The 19,743-nt window shown below is 37.9% G+C and overlaps 1 protein-coding gene across 14 annotated transcripts in view; it reads left to right on the plus strand.

Moving 5' to 3' along the window:
- Window positions 1-19,743, plus strand: part of LOC6045498 (protein unc-79 homolog) — a 279,959-nt gene that overhangs the window by 103,516 nt on the left and 156,700 nt on the right. For 11 of the 14 annotated variants that reach the window (XM_038254246.1, XM_038254242.1, XM_038254241.1 and 8 more), the window contains 2 exons: window positions 15,885-16,002; window positions 19,374-19,707. In XM_038254246.1, the coding sequence (XP_038110174.1) occupies window positions 15,885-16,002; window positions 19,374-19,707 (452 nt within the window). Of the gene's footprint in view, window positions 1-15,884; window positions 16,003-19,373; window positions 19,708-19,743 lie in introns of those variants that run through there. The other 3 variants (XM_038254247.1, XM_038254248.1, XM_038254249.1) reach the window with 1 other exon arrangement.

A 19,743-nucleotide genomic window follows, 5' to 3' on the forward strand; every position in this document is an offset into this window, starting at 1 on the left:
CTCCATAAAAAAAGATTTTTTTTGTAGCGGCCATTTTCAGCAAAGGACAATTTTCCAAACGGTAAGGATAGAACAGCAACGATAGCTTCATGCGACGACTCGATGCGCAGGATTCAGTTTGTTTTAGATTTTGTTTAACTGAACTAATTTGTCTTTATCAATTTTGGCTAGATGAAGGCTTTGAACAATTATTTTTTATTTTTTTACGTCCAATTCGAGTTCTGCGACCAACACTTTTAATCAAATCTAAATAGTTAATTGTTGAATTACAAAAAGCATTTTTTGAATATTTCATCACCGCCATTTTAGATTTAAAATAAATAAATCACTTTAAAGTAGTTTAGGGGCTATACTTAAGCTCGACAGCTGATTTTGGTTGCCAAGGTCCAGAGTAACAATTACAAATTTTTGCGGTAGTCGGGCCTGAACGTGTGTCAAACACGTTCTGACCTGAAATTCCTTTGGCCAGTTGTCGCACTTACATCAATTTGAATATTCAAAATTCAAGTGAAACTCGGAATTTTTTGAACGTTCAATAGAGTAATCAACGTTCGTTTGTATTGCGTGTACGTACACAAAAATTAAGTAAGGTTAAATTTTGTCTGCCATCAAAATCAAATGGTGCACTAGTGTGCGTACGCGAAACGTCATAAAGCTCTATTGTGGACATGATACTTTATTGATCGCTACTTCCCCGAACCCGGTCAGGCGGGTATGGCCGTTGCCCAGAACCGCGCGCGGGGAAGTGGCGTTCGGGGAAATGGCCGTTCGGGATTATGGTCATTCGGGAAAATGATTTTCAGGGATGTGGAAAATTAGGGGAAGTGGCCATTCGGGAAAATGGTTTTTAGGGGAAGTCGCCATTCGGGGATGTAGCCGTTCGGAGAAATGGATCGTTCGGGGAAATGATTTTCGGGTAAATGACATTTCGGGAAAGTGTCTTTTCGGAGATGTGGCATTCGGGGAAATGTCTCTTCGGGAATGTGGGTTTCGGGGAAATGTCATAGATTCATCGCTTGTACGTACTATTATTTTTCAACACCATTTAAAATTTAAGTGTTTGGCTATTGAAATTATTTCAGGGCCAATCACCGCAATTTCGAGTGTTTTGCGATGATATATTAGTGCTCTGTACTGCAGGGTCAGATCATGTGCGAAACACTTCGATGCGCTGTGTGAGTTTTGCTCAGTGTATGGTTATGTGAATAGTTTTTTTGTGTGAAATTTTCAGTTAAAACGAGGTGATTCGTAATTGTGGGAAATACAATAACATCGTGATAACCCAGTCAAATCCATCCAAATTCTGAAACGGAATCTAATTAGAATCGTACACAAATTCCGTTTCAAACGCAACAACCGGTTCGAACACGGAACTTTTACTTTTTTCAGTAAAACAGCAATAGAGTTATCTAAGCCCGCTCTCACGCACACTAGCACACCATTTGCTTTGCTGGCCGGTACAAAATTTAACCTCAATCTTTTTCGTGTACGTACACGCAATACATACGCACGTAGAATGCTCTATAGAATAGCCCAAATAAAGTCCTTAAAAAAGTCAAAGTAGTTATGTCACAGACATAACCGGAATGGCGTAGACTACGTAAAGAGTTGATATGTGGACATACCGAGGGGTGAGACACATGCCCTAATCAATTAATAATAATCGTTTAGTTAATTAGAATTTACAACTAGTTGATTAGGATTATCGCTAATCAATTAGCGTATTCCTACCCTTCAAATGTTATCTTGGGCTGACGGATAAACGTCAAAACATCAAAACAAAACAATCGTAAAGAAAACGTTTGGAAATCGAAGTGACCAACCTGGTTCGGAACGAAGTCTCCGTGTGGTCTTCTTCCGGCTGACCGCAGTCATGACTTCGAGATGTCAGAGGATACTTGCCCCGCCAGCATGGCATTAGCGTAGTTGTCGAGAGCCTCGTAGCCATCCTAACTCAAATATCGAAGCAAAACTCTCTAGGCAAGATGGCCAAACGCGGTGCACAGTCCGACCTGAACCACGGCAACTGAAACGATGAGGAGGAGGTGGGCTGATTTGTCCAGACGTCCGAGGATGAGCCGAAAAAACGCATCATTCCGGTAGATTCCGCGGGCAGCGGTGTATCGTCGTCGGTGTTTAAGTGCAATCAAGGGATTCGCCGGGGTGACGTAGACACCGGCGTTGAAACCTGCTGAGGGAGGAACCAGTCCGTTTTCGCTTCACAGTGACCTACGAATGGGACGGCGGCCACGACGTCCGCGCGGGGAGCCAGCATCTTTGCCACGACCGACCCGAGCAAGCAGGTCTTTTCCCGGGTTGGAAGCCCGCAGAAGGAGGACACAGCAGGTTCCGCCGGCAAGCACACCGGGAATAAGGAGTATGAGCCCAACGTGAAGACGCTTAACTTGGTCGTGGCCGCTTGAATTTCGGAGAAGGTCAAGGAGAATTCGGTGTGCAAGCTGACGCCGATCTTCAAGATCAGCAAGGTGGGTACAAAGGAGCCAACGGCCGTAAAGCCGGCCGCTAGCGGACTCATTTTTGAAAGTGTCAAGCCAGCGACGTCGACAAACACGGCCGCGGCAACGACTCCACCGGCAGACAAACCATTCAGCTTCGGATTTGGCTCGAAAAGTTCCACGACCGGAACGGGCTTCAGATTCCCCAACGTGGTCAAACCCACCGAGGACAGTAAGCCGGACGAAAAGGCTACCACCGATGACGACGAGGACGAATCGTTCAAGGTGGAGTTCACGCCGGTCAAGGAAAAGGACAGCATCTTCTCCAAGCCGTGCAGTAGCTGTTGGTCACAGCCAACTGCAACTACTCGGACCGTGGCATCGGAACGCTGCACATCAAAAAGATGGACGGGAAGGTGCAGGTCCTGGAGACGAAGCCACCGCCGACGTCGGTGCTGCTGTGGGTCAAGACCGGCGAGGAGGCCGACGAGCTGTATGAAACGCTGCTGAAGCAAAAGCCCAACTAAGGGGTGGACATTTGTTGGAAAATTATTTAATGTTACACTAAATAACTCAAAATTTGAAAAATAAAAAAAAAACAAATATGTTCTCCTGCAAAAACCATCATTCGGACGTGGAGCCCGCGGTCATGCCACTGTCATGTGATCTCACGTTCACTTCTACGACGGGCAGCGCAGACAATGTCGCCTCCACCACACCAGCACATCGCTGCGGTACATCCGCCGGCCTTTAGATCAACGGGCGAGGGCAAATGTCGGTTGTTACCGGAACAGAATCGCAGCCGAGATCGCAACAGTAGAGTTTGAAACTAGCCGTTGGGGATGATAAGGATGATTGGACGCGGAAGACAAACCGACATCGGTGTTGGCGAATGCCAATCATGTCGGTCTCCCGACGTCGAAAAAGGCGTCCATTTCGGAGCCGGAGTCCTGATAGCCCCGTCAATTAGGCCTTTCTTGGACTGGGCCCCGCTTACGGAAGGGAGACAGGCGGGAGTTTGGCCGCGGTAGTAGCTGTTGCACACTTGATTTGTTTCTGTTTCGAAAGTATTGGACCGTGCCGTGCCGGGTCTTCTTTTTCATGGTTATGGGTTATCCATCGTTCCGATTCCTTTCCAGCGGCGTTCTAGATCAGCTGTTTTGGTCCCTACGACACCATGGCCGTGCCCTGCTTATCGATCCCATCGTCTAGCTTCCGCAACTGGCAGGCCTGCTGCCTCTTTCCGCGCTCCTCCTGCTCTCATTTGGCCAAAATCTTCAGAACATTCGCCTTCTTGTGCAGCACCAAATTGGTCGGATTTAGCAGGCCTCCAACGAGAGTTTGCTGCTAGTTAAGGCCATGCCGAAATCCATGCTCCGGCTGTGCCCGGAACCTGCCTGCACCGGATAAAACCGCACAACAGATTACTTTGTTAGTCTAGTGTTTTCCTGCGGTTCAGATCATTTTCAAGTTGTCAAAATGACTTTTCTCAACGACAAGATAACTTAATATGCGATGGGAATGGAATGTCAAATCAACGCTAATCAATTAGCTAGTTGACGAAAATCAGCGCTAATTAATTAGTGTAAAAATGATTGATTAACTGTGTCCTGCCCCTCGGGACATACACTCAAAAATAAAGTTACCGGTTGAAAGGGTTAAAAGTATCCTTTTAAACGGTACTCGAGGTTTACCCTTTGCAAAAGGGTACATTTTATCCTTTTAAAAGCGGTATACGCACTTCGGAACACTCAGAAAAAAGAACTGGCCAAATCCATAAGAACGTCTTATGACCTTTCGACATCAGGATTTTATTCGGATGTCATAAGATTTTATTATGGCTGGGAGGGGAAATTTGACAAAGCCGTTACTTAAGATATCCATTGAGTTATCTTATGACATTCATAGATGGAATTGTGTACAGAATATATGGCAATGCTCATGGAGATCATATTAACAAACTTCGTTTTTCATAACCATTTTTCTTATTTTTTGTTGAATGAAAACAAAAATTAATTTCAATTTTAAACGTATATATTTTTAAACTATCGTATTATACCCAAAACTTCATTTCCTTTTTTGCTTCGAAGAGATGTTTTCTCCGACCTTCGACCAGTCGCTGCACGGAACTGTCCTCATCGATGCTATTCTCCGGATCCTTCTGGAGGATGCTGAGGAGGGCCGCCGTCGGAACCAACGGTCGTTAATGTTACCTGAAAATACCCAAATAAAATATTTAACTTCGAACCAAAACCCACGAAACACCCGCCACAGAACTTACCTGAGCCTTGGATGTCGCGGTAAACAAGAAGATTGATTCGTCCGATCAGAAACTCAGAGCGGCGCAACAGCTTTGTGTAGTTGTTACCGGAACCGGTCTGCAAGATCCGTCCTTTCGCCATCATGAAATGTCAAAAATTCACACTAGCATCTTACGCGAAAACCATTGACAAATTACAGATGAATTCCATAAGAATTTCTTATGAAGTCCATAGTCTATCAACAGTGGACCAAATTCATAAGTAAAGTTTAGTTATAACCATATGAATTTATAGTGACGGTCATAAGATTGTCTATGAAAATCGCGAGAGGCTAGTGGATACTCAAATCAGGCAGTACATAAGATGTGGACTTATGAAAATCTTACATTCTTTTTCCTCAGTGAAGTCAAGCTTGAACAGCTTCTCTCGAGAACAAAAGAAAGAGGAAAGTTCAGGCTGTTAAGCTCTGAAAAATAATTCCGAGTTTCAATATCAGATGGCGCATTTGCGCAAGAGAAGCTTTGCTGTCAGTTTAAGCTCATTTTTCCAAAGAAGTATCAGAATTCCTAAATTGGGCCAACAAATTTAGGAATTGGATGACTTCTCTGGCAGAAGTTGGCAAATTCCTAAATTTTAGGAATTGGATTACTTCTTTTTATTTTCAGTGGACGCGACTTGAAGGAGGTCTCACCAAGTCTCGTCGTGGCGGCCAACGGGACAAACAAGTACGTCACACACTCCGCCGAAGCTGGACGTGAAGCAGCTCGAGTGGGACGAGATCAACGATCTGCTGCAGGTCGAGCGGAAGGTCGACGAGACGGAGAAACCCTACCGGACGATGCCTTCGCTGCTGCACTCGGCCAAACAGTCGGCGTCGGATCACAGCGAAATCACGAACGGAACGGAGGAGGACTTCCGAACGCAGCACGACTTCAACACGATGGATTACACGGACATCGTGATCGAAACGGCCCACTGGGTAACTCACCGCGTATGGGACTACTACACCCGTGATCGGTTCACGCCGCGAGTAGACGCCTTCTGGGGTGGCAAGTCGAATCTGACCGAAACCGGAGGGTTCAAGGTGGAAGGCACCACAACGATCGTGTTCCGCCGCAAGCTGGCGGCCAACGAACCAACCGATCACTCGATCGTGAACGATCTGGTGCACGTGATCTGGGCAAAGGGACAGAAACCGTCCAAGTTCAAAAATTGGTGAATCAGCTTGATAAGCTGCGGCCCAAAAAGGACTCCATGGAAATTAAAATTTGAATGTAGTATCATATATAACTGTTGGGTAATTGTTTCTGATAAATAAATTAATTAAATTGAAACTTTATTCAAATAAACTGCATTTAAAAAATCCAACAGATGGCGCCACTGGTTGAAAAAATCACGATTGACTCATAGATGTCGCTAGTGAGCGCGCCGTCCCATGACAAAAGTACCCTTTTGAAAGGGTACTTGGCCAGTACCCTTTTGAAGGGTTTCGCCCTCGTACCCTTTCAAAAGGGTGACGACGGGTAAAGTTGAAAAAAGGATGGAAAGTACCCTTTTACGGGTTATTCTGAGTTTGAGTGTAGGGTTTTCCATATCTTAATTTTGAAGAATTAGCTAGTACTTCAAATAGATTTACGGAATAAGAACATAAATGGGAGATGGAACCCCCAACACGACAAAACTCACACACCCTTATGACCAACCCAGTAAAATAATTTTGGAAAGTAACTTACTCAGTAAAGTAATTCTGAAACAGAATTAATAAACGAATTGAATTCCGAGTGAGTTAACTGGAAGACCCATGCCAAACACAAATTTATAGGCCCAGTAAATAAATATAAACTCGAAAAAGACTATTTCCTAGTCACAGTTTCCTGTCCTGATGCAAACCATGATCATGCATGATCGAGCTTGAACTGTCAGAGCCCCTGCGAAATATGGGACGGAAGTTCAAAAAAAAAAAAAACAAGCTTGAAGTCGTATTTCATGTCAATAAAACTTTTGCTAGAAAGAGTTAGCTCATCTGTTGCAAACAAATCCGCAGCTGCCATGTAAACATACTTTGAATGTGTTGGTAAATTTCTGACTAGAAAGTCTCTTCAAACACCAACACCAAAGAGAGGAAGGAAAGAGAAGAACGAACGATTGTTGGCAAAAGAATATAGGGGTGGAAGTGGGATTGGGGCGTGAGCAGCCTCAGAAAGTCCGTCGCCCCCGAAGACCAAAATTTGTTGCTTAAAGGTATTTCGCCGACTCGTCTTGGGTGAGACAAGGGACGGGGAGTGAGGGCAACTCCGAAGAGTTGGGCAGTCCTAACCCCCTTCCTCAGAAGATCCACGGTCCGGCCATTGAGAGGCAACAGTGCGGCGAGAAGGCAGCAGGCGCGCGCCTCATCTTGTTGCTGTCTCGTCCCGGGCGGGACGAGGTAGGGGGAGTGAGGGCAACTGCGAAGAGTTGGGAAGTCCTCACCCCCTTCCTGCTTTACCACCCACACGGTCTGGCCTTCGAGAGGCAACTGGATGGCGCCTTCGCTGTCTCGTCCCGGGCGGGACGAGGTACGGGGAGTGAGTGCAACTCCGAAGAGTTGGAAAGTCCTCACCCCCTTCCCCAGGAGATCCAATCGGTTCGGCCATCGAGAGGCAACTGGTTGACGAGAAGGCGATGCGCGCTTCTTTTGCAGTTCGGGTCCCTCTATCTTCTGCTGCTGCTGCTCTGGTCTCTCTCCTGCTGCTGTTGCTCTGGGCTGAGCTTTCTTGCTGCTGCTGCCGGTCCGACGTCTGAGACGTGCACTTTCTTATATATGTTCTCGGCTCGCTACTTCCCCTCGGGTGCTCGGGTGATTTTCTTCTCAAAATAGGTACTTGACATTCCCGTCCCGTCCCGACATTTTGCTTGCAAAATCTCTGCATTTTGAAAATATTTTAAAACATTGAGTTTTTTCCAGGGCTGCGGAGTCGGGTCATGTTTTAGACAACTCCGACTCCGGCTTTCTGAGTTAAGCCGACTTCGACTCCGGCTCCGGCTTTCAGGTTCAAACGACTCCGACTCCGGCCTGCCAACTCTAGCCGACTCCGACTCCAGCTTTTAACAAATTGTTGACTCCGACTCCGACTCCAGCACTAACTCAATATTAAGAATATCTAAAAAAATGTTGAAATAAAATTTCCAATCCACTAACTATCCCCCACCTATTAGCTATTTTGAAGGTTATTTTGTAACTTTCCTTCAGTAGTCGATACTTTAAGCACCCTCAAACTATGTTCCCAACTTTGAATGAATCAGCTGTTCAAAGATAGTCCACATCTCAGCTTAAAATAACTTCTCACAAGTAATGCTTAAACAACGAAATAAATTAAATGAAATGGAAAGTAATAATAACATCACTCACATGTTCAGCTCACACCCAGAGCATGGGTAAATAACAAGGGAAATGCGTAATAATACCTTTCTCTGGTATCAATACCAAATTTTGGTATTCCTGGACCCTTAAAAATTTGTCTTAAGGATTATGCAAGAGCAAAATGTGGTATCATACCAATTTAAGGTATTGTTTTGATATTGCAAAATTGCAGAATTTGTCAATGGTCGAACACCACATTTTGGTATTATTTTGGTATTAAAGTGTTTTACCAAATTCCTCTGAAACTATGGGAAAATTTTGACCAATTTTGACAAAATAATTAATTTTGCGCTAAAATGATGTCTAAAGCGAATGCTTTCATTGAAAACCGGAAATTTCAAACTTGATTTTAAACATTTTTGATATACCCCCTACAGAAATGACTTAAAATTGTGGAAAATTTTCTAAGTCAGGATGGCACATTTTGGTATTATTTTGGTATTAAGGTGTTTTATCAATTTCCTCTGAAACTATGGGAAAATTTTAACCAATTTTGACAAAATAATTAATTTTGCGCTAAAATGATGTCTCAAAGCGAATGCTTTCATTGAAAACCGGAAATTTCAAACATGATTTTAAACATTTTTGATATACCCCCTACAGAAATGACTTGACATTGTGGAAAAATTTCTAAGTCAGGATGCCACATTTTGGTATTATTTTGGTATTAAGGTGTTTTATCAATTTCCTCTGACCAATTTTGACAAAATAATTAATTTTGCACTAAAACGATGTCTCAAAGCGAATGCTTTCATTGAAAACCGGAAATTTCAAACATGATTTTAAACATTTTTGATATACCCCCTACAGAAATGACTTGACATTGTGGAAAAATTTCTAAGTCAGGATGCCACATTTTGGTATTATTTTGGTATTGAAAGGTTTCATCAATTTTCTCTGAAACTATGGATTTTTTTAAATTTTTGACGAGATAATTAATTTTGCGCTAAAATGACTTGAAACCCAAAAATGTTAAAGCTGATTTAAATTTTTTTTTGTGATATACCCACTAATATTTTTTTCAAAAACGTTGAAATTTTTCTAAGTTGGGATAACCAAATACTTTGAAAAACGAGTCAATCAACAGATTATTGAATTTTGGTGAATTTCAATCCAGTTTCATTTTATAATACTTATTTTCAATCTTGTTATTTTTCAGAAGCTTCAAGAACTTCAAGTACAGCCGTTCATCAATGACAAATGCATTCGGTGTGGTGAAGAATATCACTAAAAACAACATGGAATCATCAGGTGAGTAGATTTGGTTGTTGCATATGGATCATTTACGTTTTTTTCACTAACTGCAACTGCTGCACTCAAAATGGTATGAAAATAGCAAATTTTGGTATTACTTGTGCTCTTGGTTGCCCAGTAATAGATGGTAAAAAACCATGAAATCAAACCAATATCATGTTTGTGGAAGACCACAGGAATACCAAAATATGATTTTCCAAGGGCGCGGGAATACCTAAAATAAAAACCATGACAATACCAAGTTTTGGTATTCAAGCAATGTTCAAAAATCCAGAAGACCTCAACTTGGTATTGAAATGATTTTATTTTGTGGTATTATTTTACCTTTGGAATAACATGGTATGGTATTGTTGTGCCCTTCCACATACAAGCTTTTGGTATGATTTCATGGTATTTTACCATCTATTACTGGGCAACCAAGGGCACATTTTGGTCGCTGTTATTTGCCCAAGTAATACCAAAATTTGGTATTCCCGTGTTATTTACCCCTGCTCGGGACTTGCGGGTATACCTGTAAACCAGGGTGACATTGATCAGTTGAAGTTTTTTTACAAAATGATTTTGCAAAATCAGAGTACCTCAAGAAGTAAAATTGGATTCTGCTCTTAGAATTATGGGATTTTTTATTCAATCACCCTGAAATTTACATTATAAAAGTAATGTTGAAAGTTTATAAACTAGTTAAACAAATTGTATTTAATTGTTATTTTAAAAAAATCAAAGAGACCTAGCCTTCATAATCGATGTGATATAATATATAAAATCATTTTGCTTACATTTAGGCTGAAATTTTTAAGAAGCAAAGTAACTAACATCAAAGTCACCCTGGTATTAAAATAAACAGTTTACGTAACTATATTGCAAAGCTCTACTGAATTTATTTGAAATTACATACATAGACATTTTGTGATTCGGCCCAGTACATAGTTTAAACATATAAATCATGATAAAATCCTTACCAGTTGAATAATATTTGAAAAAATCAAGTTTTATCAATGCTACCCCGGTATATGACATTGAAAAATAAATATTTGTTAGATTTGTTCAAGGATATTTTTATGGATCCACACTTTCAGATTTTTGTAGAGAAATAGTAAACATTAAGGAAATCGATATATTTAATATATTCAGTGATGATTTCAAAATTAGTTGCATTTTTTTTATATTTTCTGTCAGTTTCAAATATTTACAACACGACCCTTTGATTTTTTTTATTTATATACAAAATGAGCATGTTGAGTTCCATGTAATAGATTGATAGACCTAATAGTTGATAATTTAATGGTAAATCTTACCAATGTTTTATAATGTATAATTTTAGCTAAGTACTGATAGTGATCCTTTGTTTTTAAATTTTGTGAAATTTGAATTGAATGAAGCAAAAGGAGGGAGTCAAGCATCAACTGAATATTAATAAAAATGTCTGCACAACGAAAATTGTTTATAATTTTATGAGTTATGAAACTAAAAACATGGGTAAATGAGGGGAAATTTATTATTTACTGATCATAGTGAAATAACAAAGTCATGGCTATCCAATGTTACGAAAACATAATGGCATCTGATAAATTTCATGAATCAACAAATAAATTAACAGAAAAAAATCAAAATCAGGTTTAAAAAAAAAGGCACTTAAAAGTTATGTAAATTAATTTGCACTATAACAAAAAAACAATAAAAATGTTCATAAATTTTATTGAATTTAAGATAACTCCGATGAAGATAACCCCGACTCCAGCTCCGACTCCGGGTTTATCAGAAATTGTCGACTCCGACTCCAGCTCATAAAATTTAGCCGACTCCGACTCCAGCTATTCGAGTTTTGACGACTCCGACTCCGACTCCGACTCTAGGTCCTCCCCAGTCAAATCAATCTGAATTCTGAAACGGAATCTAATTAGAATCGTATACAAATTCCGTTTCAAACGCAACAACCGGTTCGAACACGGAACCGGTTGTTGCGTTTGAAACGGAATTTGTATACGATTCTAATTAGATTCCGTTTCAGAATTCGGATTGAGTTAACTGGGTCAAAAAGACCCGACTCCACCGACTCCGGCTCCGACTTCGACTCCACAGCCCTGGTTTTTTCAATAGTAAAATAATTTTGCCAACATCAAAAATTTAATATCAAATTGCTGAATAATTTTCGAATCGAATGCAGCAGAAATCGTGCCGATTCGATTTGAGGGAAGGAAGTTATAAGCGTTTGACGGATGACGCAGTATTCCAGGGCCGGGTTTTTTGGAATGGCACCCCAGTACCTTCGAGTAAGACGTAGTCTACGTCAATAGTAGGGTCGAAAGAAAAGTTGCATTTTGAATCCTATCGAGTTTGTGGGTGTTCCGATTATGTGGGATGACTGTAAGCCACTGTAAGCTAGCTCAGCTTTGTGACATGATCTAGTCACCCAAACCGAAGTTGTTGTGACAATGGTGTGGATCGGGCAGAAAACAAGTTTGTAACTAATGATACTTAGCAGTCCTGTTGGATTAACAGTTCTCACTGGCGTAGATATCAAAGCCACTACACTTAAACCTCGGTGGTTTGATATCAGTTGGTGTTAAATCAACGGGGTAACTTTTTAGTTTGATTTAGAGAACATAGAGTTTATCAGAGAACGGACAACTCAAATCGAATCAAATCGAAGCATGAGTCAAACAGTTCGTTTCATTTTTTAACATTTTTTTTCGTTGTATCAAATGAAATATTTTTGCATGCAGCAAATTATTAGTGGTTTATAACAAAACATTTCTTATTTAAAGATAATTTATGTTAGTGTCTATATATATATTTTTTAATTATTTAACGATACAGGCTGGGCCGAATTTCTAGCTATATTTTTAACATATGAGCAATTCTCTACGAAATCGGTCTTTTTTCTTCAATTTTAATTTTTGTATTTTTTAATCCGGCTGAAACTTTTTTGGTGCCTTCGGTATGCCCAAAGAAGCCATTTTGCATCATTAGTTTGTCCATATAATTTTCCATACAAATTCGGCAGCTGTCCATACAAAAATGATGTATGAAAATTCAAAAATCTGTATCTTTTGAAGGAATTTTTGATCGATTTGGTGTCTTCGGCAAAGTTGTAGGTATGGATACGGACTACACTGGAAAAATAATACACGGTAAAAAAATTTGGTGATTTTTTATTTAACTTTTATCACTAAAACTTGATTTACAAAAACACTATTTTTAATTTTTTATTTTTGATATGTTTTAGAAGATATAAAATGCCAACTTTTCAGAAATTTCCAGGTTGTGCAAAAATCACTGAGTTATGAATTTTTAATCAATACTGATTTTTCAAAAATCGAAATTTTGGTCGTAAAAATTTTCAACTTCATTTTTCGATGTAAAATCAAATTTGCAATCAAAAAGTACTTTACTAAAATTTTGATAAAGTGCACCGTTTTCAAGTTATAGCCATATTTAAGTGACTTTTTGAAAATAGTCGCAGTTTTTCATTTTTTTAAATTAGTGCACATGTTTGCCCAGTTTTGAAAAAAATATTTTTGAAAAGCTGAGAAAATTCTCTATATTTTGCTTATTCGGACTATGTTGATACGACCTTTAGTTGCTGAGATATTGCAATGCAAAGGTTTAAAAACAGGAAAATTGATGTTTTCTAAGTTTCACCCAAACAACCCACCATTTTCTATCGTCAATATCTCAGCAACTAATGGTCCGATTTTCAATGTTAATATATGAAACATTTGTGAAATTTTCCGATCTCTTCGAAAAAATTTTTTTTGGAATTTTCAAATCAAGACTAACATTTCACAAAGGCCAAACATTCAATATTACGCCCTTTTAAAATGTTTGTCTTGATTTGAAAATTCCAAAAATATTTTTTTCGAAAAGATCGGAAAATTTCACAATTGTTTCATATATTAACATTGAAAATCGGACCATTAGTTGCTGAGATATTGACGATAGAAAATGGTGGGTTGTTTGGGTGAAACTTAGAAAACATCAATTTTCCTGTTTTTAAACCTTTGCATTGCAATATCTCAGCAATTAAAGGTCGTATCAACAAAGTCCGAATAAGCAAAATATAGAGAATTTTCTCAGCTTTTCAAAAATATTTTTTTCAAAACTGGGCAAACATGTGCACTAATTTAAAAATGAAAACTGCGACTATTTTCAAAAAGTCACTTAAATATGGCTATAACTTGAAAACGGTGCACTTTATCAAAATTTCAGTAAAGTACTTTTGATTGCAAATTTGATTTTACATCGAAAATGAAGTTGAAAATTTTTACGACCAAAATTTCGATTTTTGAAAAATCAGTATTCATTCAAAATTCATAACTCGGTCAGTGATTTTTGCACAACCTGAAATTTCTGAAAAGTTGGCATTTTATGCCTTCTAAAACATATCAAAAATAAAAAAATTAAAAATAGTGTTTTTTGTAAATCAAGTTTTAGTGATAAAAGTTAAATAAAAATCACCAAATTTTTTTACCGTGTATTATTTTTTCCAGTGTAGTCCGTATCCATACCTACAACTTTGCCGAAGACACCAAATCGATCAAAAATTCCTTCAAAAGATACAGATTTTTGAATTTTCATACATCATTTTTGTATGGACAGCTGCCGAATTTGTATGGAAAATTATATGGACAAACTAATGATGCAAAATGGCTTCTTTGGGCATACCGAAGGCACCAAAAAAGTTTCAGACGGATTAAAAAATACAAAAAAAATCGAATGACCGAAATCCTAGAGAACTGCTCATATGTCTTACTTGAATACAGAAAAATATTCGTACATGTAGTCAGTAATTAGCTGTTGTTAGCAATATTTTTATTGAATTTACAGTAAATGCCTCACAAATTAATTCGTTGTACTTGTACTTATTTGTATTTTTTTAATTGTTATTATAAAACATGTTTAGTTTGATTAATGTTAAAACAAATATAATAAAAAAGCATTTTACAAATTTTGTTAAACATGTTCAAAAAAGATGTTTAATTTCTCGTAAATTCCTTAAAAGTAGAAACCGAGTAAAATTTTCACCAAGTTTTAAGCTTATATTTTTATTATGTTGCATACAATTAAGTGTTGTATTCACTTACCATCACTTTGAAATCATCCGATAAGTCGTCATCATCTACAACGGTCTCATGTTTAGTTATTTTTCTTGTGGTTGGACACAGAATTTACACCAAGGCGAACCTTTTGCTGCAAATAGACATATGAAATTTATTATTAATCTAATAAAAAAAAAATCGGCTCTAAACTGATAAAAGGAACGTAAATAAATGTAATTATTAACAAGAAATATCAATAATGCTACTTACCAAGTTTGCACTAATTTAACAACTACTTTTGGCAACACACTTTCATTGCATTTGATTCAATTTATTCAACGTACTCCGATTCCTGAAAACAATATTTTGAGCTTTACTTACCAGTTTATTGAGCTGTCTTTTTCAACAGCGTTTTTAAAATATTAATGTCTTCTTTTGTATATCTTTTATAATTTTTTTTTTTAGACATTTCCCACCATCGAATTTTTATTTTGATATAATGTGTACGCATTTCCATGTATTTTATGGTTGATGATTCTAAAAAAATAATGGTTCATTTAAATTGTATCCATCGTTAGCACGATGGATCCTAATGATCCAGTTTTCTAATTAAAATCACAATAGATTAATTGTTGTGTAAAATTAAAACCATACTTACTTAGATTAACCAACATTTTGTTAAATTTGCCCGTGCAAGTATTGTCGTGCAAGAGTTGGTCCGCCTCTTCCTTCCACTGCCCCTCTCTTTCCACCAAACATTATCATAAAGTCCCCTCGCATTAGAGGTCCTCATGGCGAAGGTCGTCCTCTTGCTTTTTATAGTTTATCACCTGCAAAGAAATCATCAACAAACCAACTCACCAATTCCACCTCCCCAGTTGCAACACTTTGATTTGCCACTTCAACATTAATCAAATAGTGTAATTTTCACCTTTCACATCCTCTCACTTCATAATTAACAACACAAACTCAACAAATCGACCGCTCTCGTTCGAATCCTGACTTCAAATGACAGACGTAAACAAACCCAAGTTCATCTTTTAAATATTCAACCAATTGTTAATTACATTCAACCAACAAAATTTTTGATTTTCCTAAAACCAAAGCTAACAGTCGAGCACGTTCATTCGAGTTCGGGAAATCTGTTAGCTTTTTGCCTCTAGCATTTTCAACAAACAGGTTATTAAATTATTACTGAATTTTAGTTATTTTAACGGAATATTGGCAGTAACAAGTACGTTTTTGTTAAAATTTACGAAAGTAAAATCAACAATTTTAATTGTTAAAATTTCTGGGCACAGTCTCTCCGTGTTCAGTTGCATGTAACCATGAGTACGAGAAAAAAAAAACGGCAATATTTTCAGTGCGGTTTGGTTTATCAATCAATGTCTAATGTCATACCAATAGCGTTGGTGTATAATGTACCGTTTGCATGCATTTAAATACAGTACAAATACAAGACTTTTTCTTCCAGATCATGACAGCTACTGTAGAAACAGTGTCAGAGCAGTTGGATTTAGCGGCAATAATGCCATCAGAGAAAATAGTGACAGCAGTTGCGCGATCGGTTACACTATCCGAAGCAGACGTTGGTATGTACTATGACCATTTTAAAGCCCTCTCACTACCAGTTTAATTTTCTGGGGGTTCCTTGGCCGAAATAGTTATACTCGTATATTTTTTGTTTGCCCATTACGGTGACCTACGCCTAGATGGGGTGGTCCATAAAGTGTCAATTTTAGTAAATTTTTGCCTCAACCACATTTTTTTTACAAGAATTCGCGCCATTTCGGGTTTTCTTTTAATATTTTTTTTTTGCTGTTTCGAGGGTTATTTTGTAACTTTTTTCCTTCAGCAGATTTACTCGATTCTTAAAGCACCTGCAAACTCTGTTCCCAACTTTTAATTAACACTCAAACGCTCGGGTAGTCATTTGGCCCCTATTTTTCTTCAAAATCTCATAACTTTTGATAGTATTGACCAATTCAAATATATATATACAGCAATTCCCCACGAAAACAGCATGGAAAAAACGAAAGTCCTCGGATCGGGCTCAAAATTTTTCTGGGGGTTCCCTGGCCGAAATAATTAGACCCGTATTTTTTTGTTTGGCCATTAGGGTGACCTACGGCGTGTTAGGGTGGTCTGAAAAATGGCCATTTTCGTCGATTTTAGCAAAAACCACTTTTTTCGAAAAGTTATAACTCCTCGCCATTTTAACCGATTTCAATTGTCTTATACGCAAATGAAAGGTGATAAGTTGGCCTTTTAATTACGAAAATTTTGGTACCCAGACATGTATAGGTCATCGCTGAAATTTTAAAGTTATTGCAGTTTTAGTGAAAAAAGTTGATTTTTTGCCAATTTCGTCATCCTCCGGTTTTTGCGCGCGGCGCGTCAAAAAACACGGATTTTATTTTCAAAAAATCATATCTCGGAATCCTGTTAATGAACTCCTCCCATTTTTTAGTTATCCCATTGTTATGTAAAAATGTCCGGGAAATCCGATAAAAATATTTCCAGATATAGGCTCTTTGGTCCAGACACCGTCAAAACGGCATTTTAAAGTTTCATACGCCCTTTTGATATGTTAGGCTAGATTTTTGAAACTTTTTACTATTTTTCTTTGGAAGACCAACTTATCACCTTTCATTTGCGTATAAGACAATTGAAATCGGTTAAAATGGCGAGGAGTTATAATTTTTCGAAAAAAGTAGTTTTTGCAAAAATCGACGAAAATGGCCATTTTTCAGACCACCCTAACACGCCGTAGGTCACCCTAATGGCCAAACAAAAAAATACGGATCTAATTATTTCGGCCAGGGAACCCCTAGAAAAATTTTGAGCCCGATCCGAGGACTTTCGTTTTTTTCCATGCTGTGGGGAATTGCTGTATATATATACAGCAATTCCCCACGAAAACAGCATGAAAAAAAAACAAAAGTCCTCGGATCGGGCTCAAATTTTTTCTGGGGGTTCCCTGGCCGAAATAATTAGACCCGTATTTTTTTGTTTGGCCATTAGGGTGGCCTACGCCGTGTTAGGGTGGTCTGAAAAATGGCCATTTTCGTCGATTTTCGCAAAAACCACTTTTTTCGAAAAATCATAAATCCTCGCCATTTTAACCGATTTCAATTGTCTTATACGCAAATTCCGATTTCGTCATTTTCCGGTTCTTGCGCGCGGCGCGTCGAAAAACACGGATTTTATTTGCAAAAAATCATATCTCGGAATCCTGTTAATGAACTCCTCCCATTTTTTAGTTATCCCATTGTTATGTAAAAATGTCCGGGGAATCCGATAAAAATATTTCCAGACATAGGCTCTTGGTCCAGACATCGTCAAAACGGCATTTTAAAGTTTCATACGCCCTTTTCATATATTAGGCTAGATTTTTGAAACTTCTTGCTATTTTTCTTTGAAAGGCCGACTTATCACCTTTCATTTGCGTATAAGACAATTGAAATCGGTTAAAATGGCAAGGAGTTATGATTTTTCGAAAAAAGTGGTTTTTGCGAAAATCGACGAAAATTGCTATTTTTCAGACCACCCTAACACGCCGTAGGTCACCCTAATGGCCAAACAAAAAAATACGGGTCTAATTATTTCGGCCAGGGAACCCCCAGAAAAATTTTGAGCCCGGTCCGAGCACTTTTGTTTTTTTCCATGCTGTTTTCGTGGGGAATTGCTGTATATATGAAATACGCGGGGTAAGACGGCCACCCATGTGGGGTAAGACGGTCAGTGCTATAAATTAACTTAATTACTTTGCTAAATCCACCCAAATACCTACATGGTTTGTTGAACAGACTTCTCTGAACATAATAATTATTTTGGTTGAAAAAATCAAGTTTCAAATGTAAGGAAAATGCTGAAATAAAAATGCTGTTTAAAAAAATTCATATTTTGGCCCAGTGAATTTCATAATATTGCGACCACATGTTATGGAAAACTGTAATTTTTTGTAAACAATACTAAATTAGCGATTTTTATGAAAAGTTTGATAGGATTTCATAAATACTATTCGATGAGTTTTGCTATATCACAGTAAATAATGTTGTCGAAATGGTAGTTAACAGCATTTTGATTAAACACGGATAGTTTTATTGAAAATGCTTTTCCTTATCTACAAATATGTCTTAATTTGCAAAAAACCGTCAAAATATAACCTATATCAAATAAAATGTACTAATTACGGGTGGCCGTCTTGCCCACAAATAACTTATTTTTTTAAACATTTTTTTTTTGCAAATAGCTCATCGCGTTTTTAAACTTTTCCGAAGGACATAATCTAGGGAAAACTTTAATTAAACATGAAAAAATATTTGAAGACAGGAAAACATATTGTTATCTATCAAAAATGCCTAAGTTGTAATTCATGAAAATAACATCCAGCTAGTACGAAGCAGAACAAAGGAGAGGGATTCGTTCAGCATTTCTTCACCTTCTATGTAAATAGATGAATGATATAAAAAAGATTTACAGTCCTGAATATACCGGATTTAGCCTAAGTCTAATTACTTAAGTCTCTGTGTAAATATTTTGCAAAAATTCAAAATGTGCACATGAATCTGTTCTGGGGACCCCAAAGTGTATGCTTCCTCTCGACTTGAGCATGCGCAGAAATTCCTATGGCCTATCTACCACAATCACTTTACTTGAAAAAATGCACTTAGCTTAGGAATTTGAATTAACGAAATTAGAAACGTATGGTTTGGAAAATTTCAAAATCTACGGTAAGTTGACATTTCCATATCAAAGGTAAACAAACAACTGCATAGCAACTACCCAGCAAGTTTTCTAAGTTAATAACCGTACTTTTTGTAGCATCTTATATATTCTACGCAACCTAACTATTCTAAGCAAAGTGATTGTGATAGGCCATTAACAGAAATAAATATTGAAAGAATTCATTAATAAATTTTTTTTTCTCTGTTTATTACACAAATTAAAATCTCCACAGCAACCGCTACAGTACAAATTGCAAAGCCTACCGTGATTGACACCTGTGAGGGAGACGAGGAATTTTACGATACACACTATGATCTTGCGGACGGTGAAAACTTTTGGCATACATCTGTGGGAAAGTTTAAATTTTCAATTGACAATCTTCCACAATCACTCCAATATATTCATCAACTATTGAAGGAACTCCCAACTATTGATAAACCAGATATATTGTACTATACCTTACAATGCTTAAAGATCATGGTTTTACACGGCGATGCATTCGTGAAGGCCGCACGTGACGATCGAGGGTTCTTTATTTGGTGTCAAGAAAATTTGTTAATTAAAAAGTAAAATCGATTATTTTTTTATTTTCGTAGTAATGA

Source organism: Culex quinquefasciatus, chromosome 2, assembly GCF_015732765.1.
Source record: "Culex quinquefasciatus strain JHB chromosome 2, VPISU_Cqui_1.0_pri_paternal, whole genome shotgun sequence".
Classification (NCBI taxonomy): domain Eukaryota; kingdom Metazoa; phylum Arthropoda; class Insecta; order Diptera; family Culicidae; genus Culex; species Culex quinquefasciatus.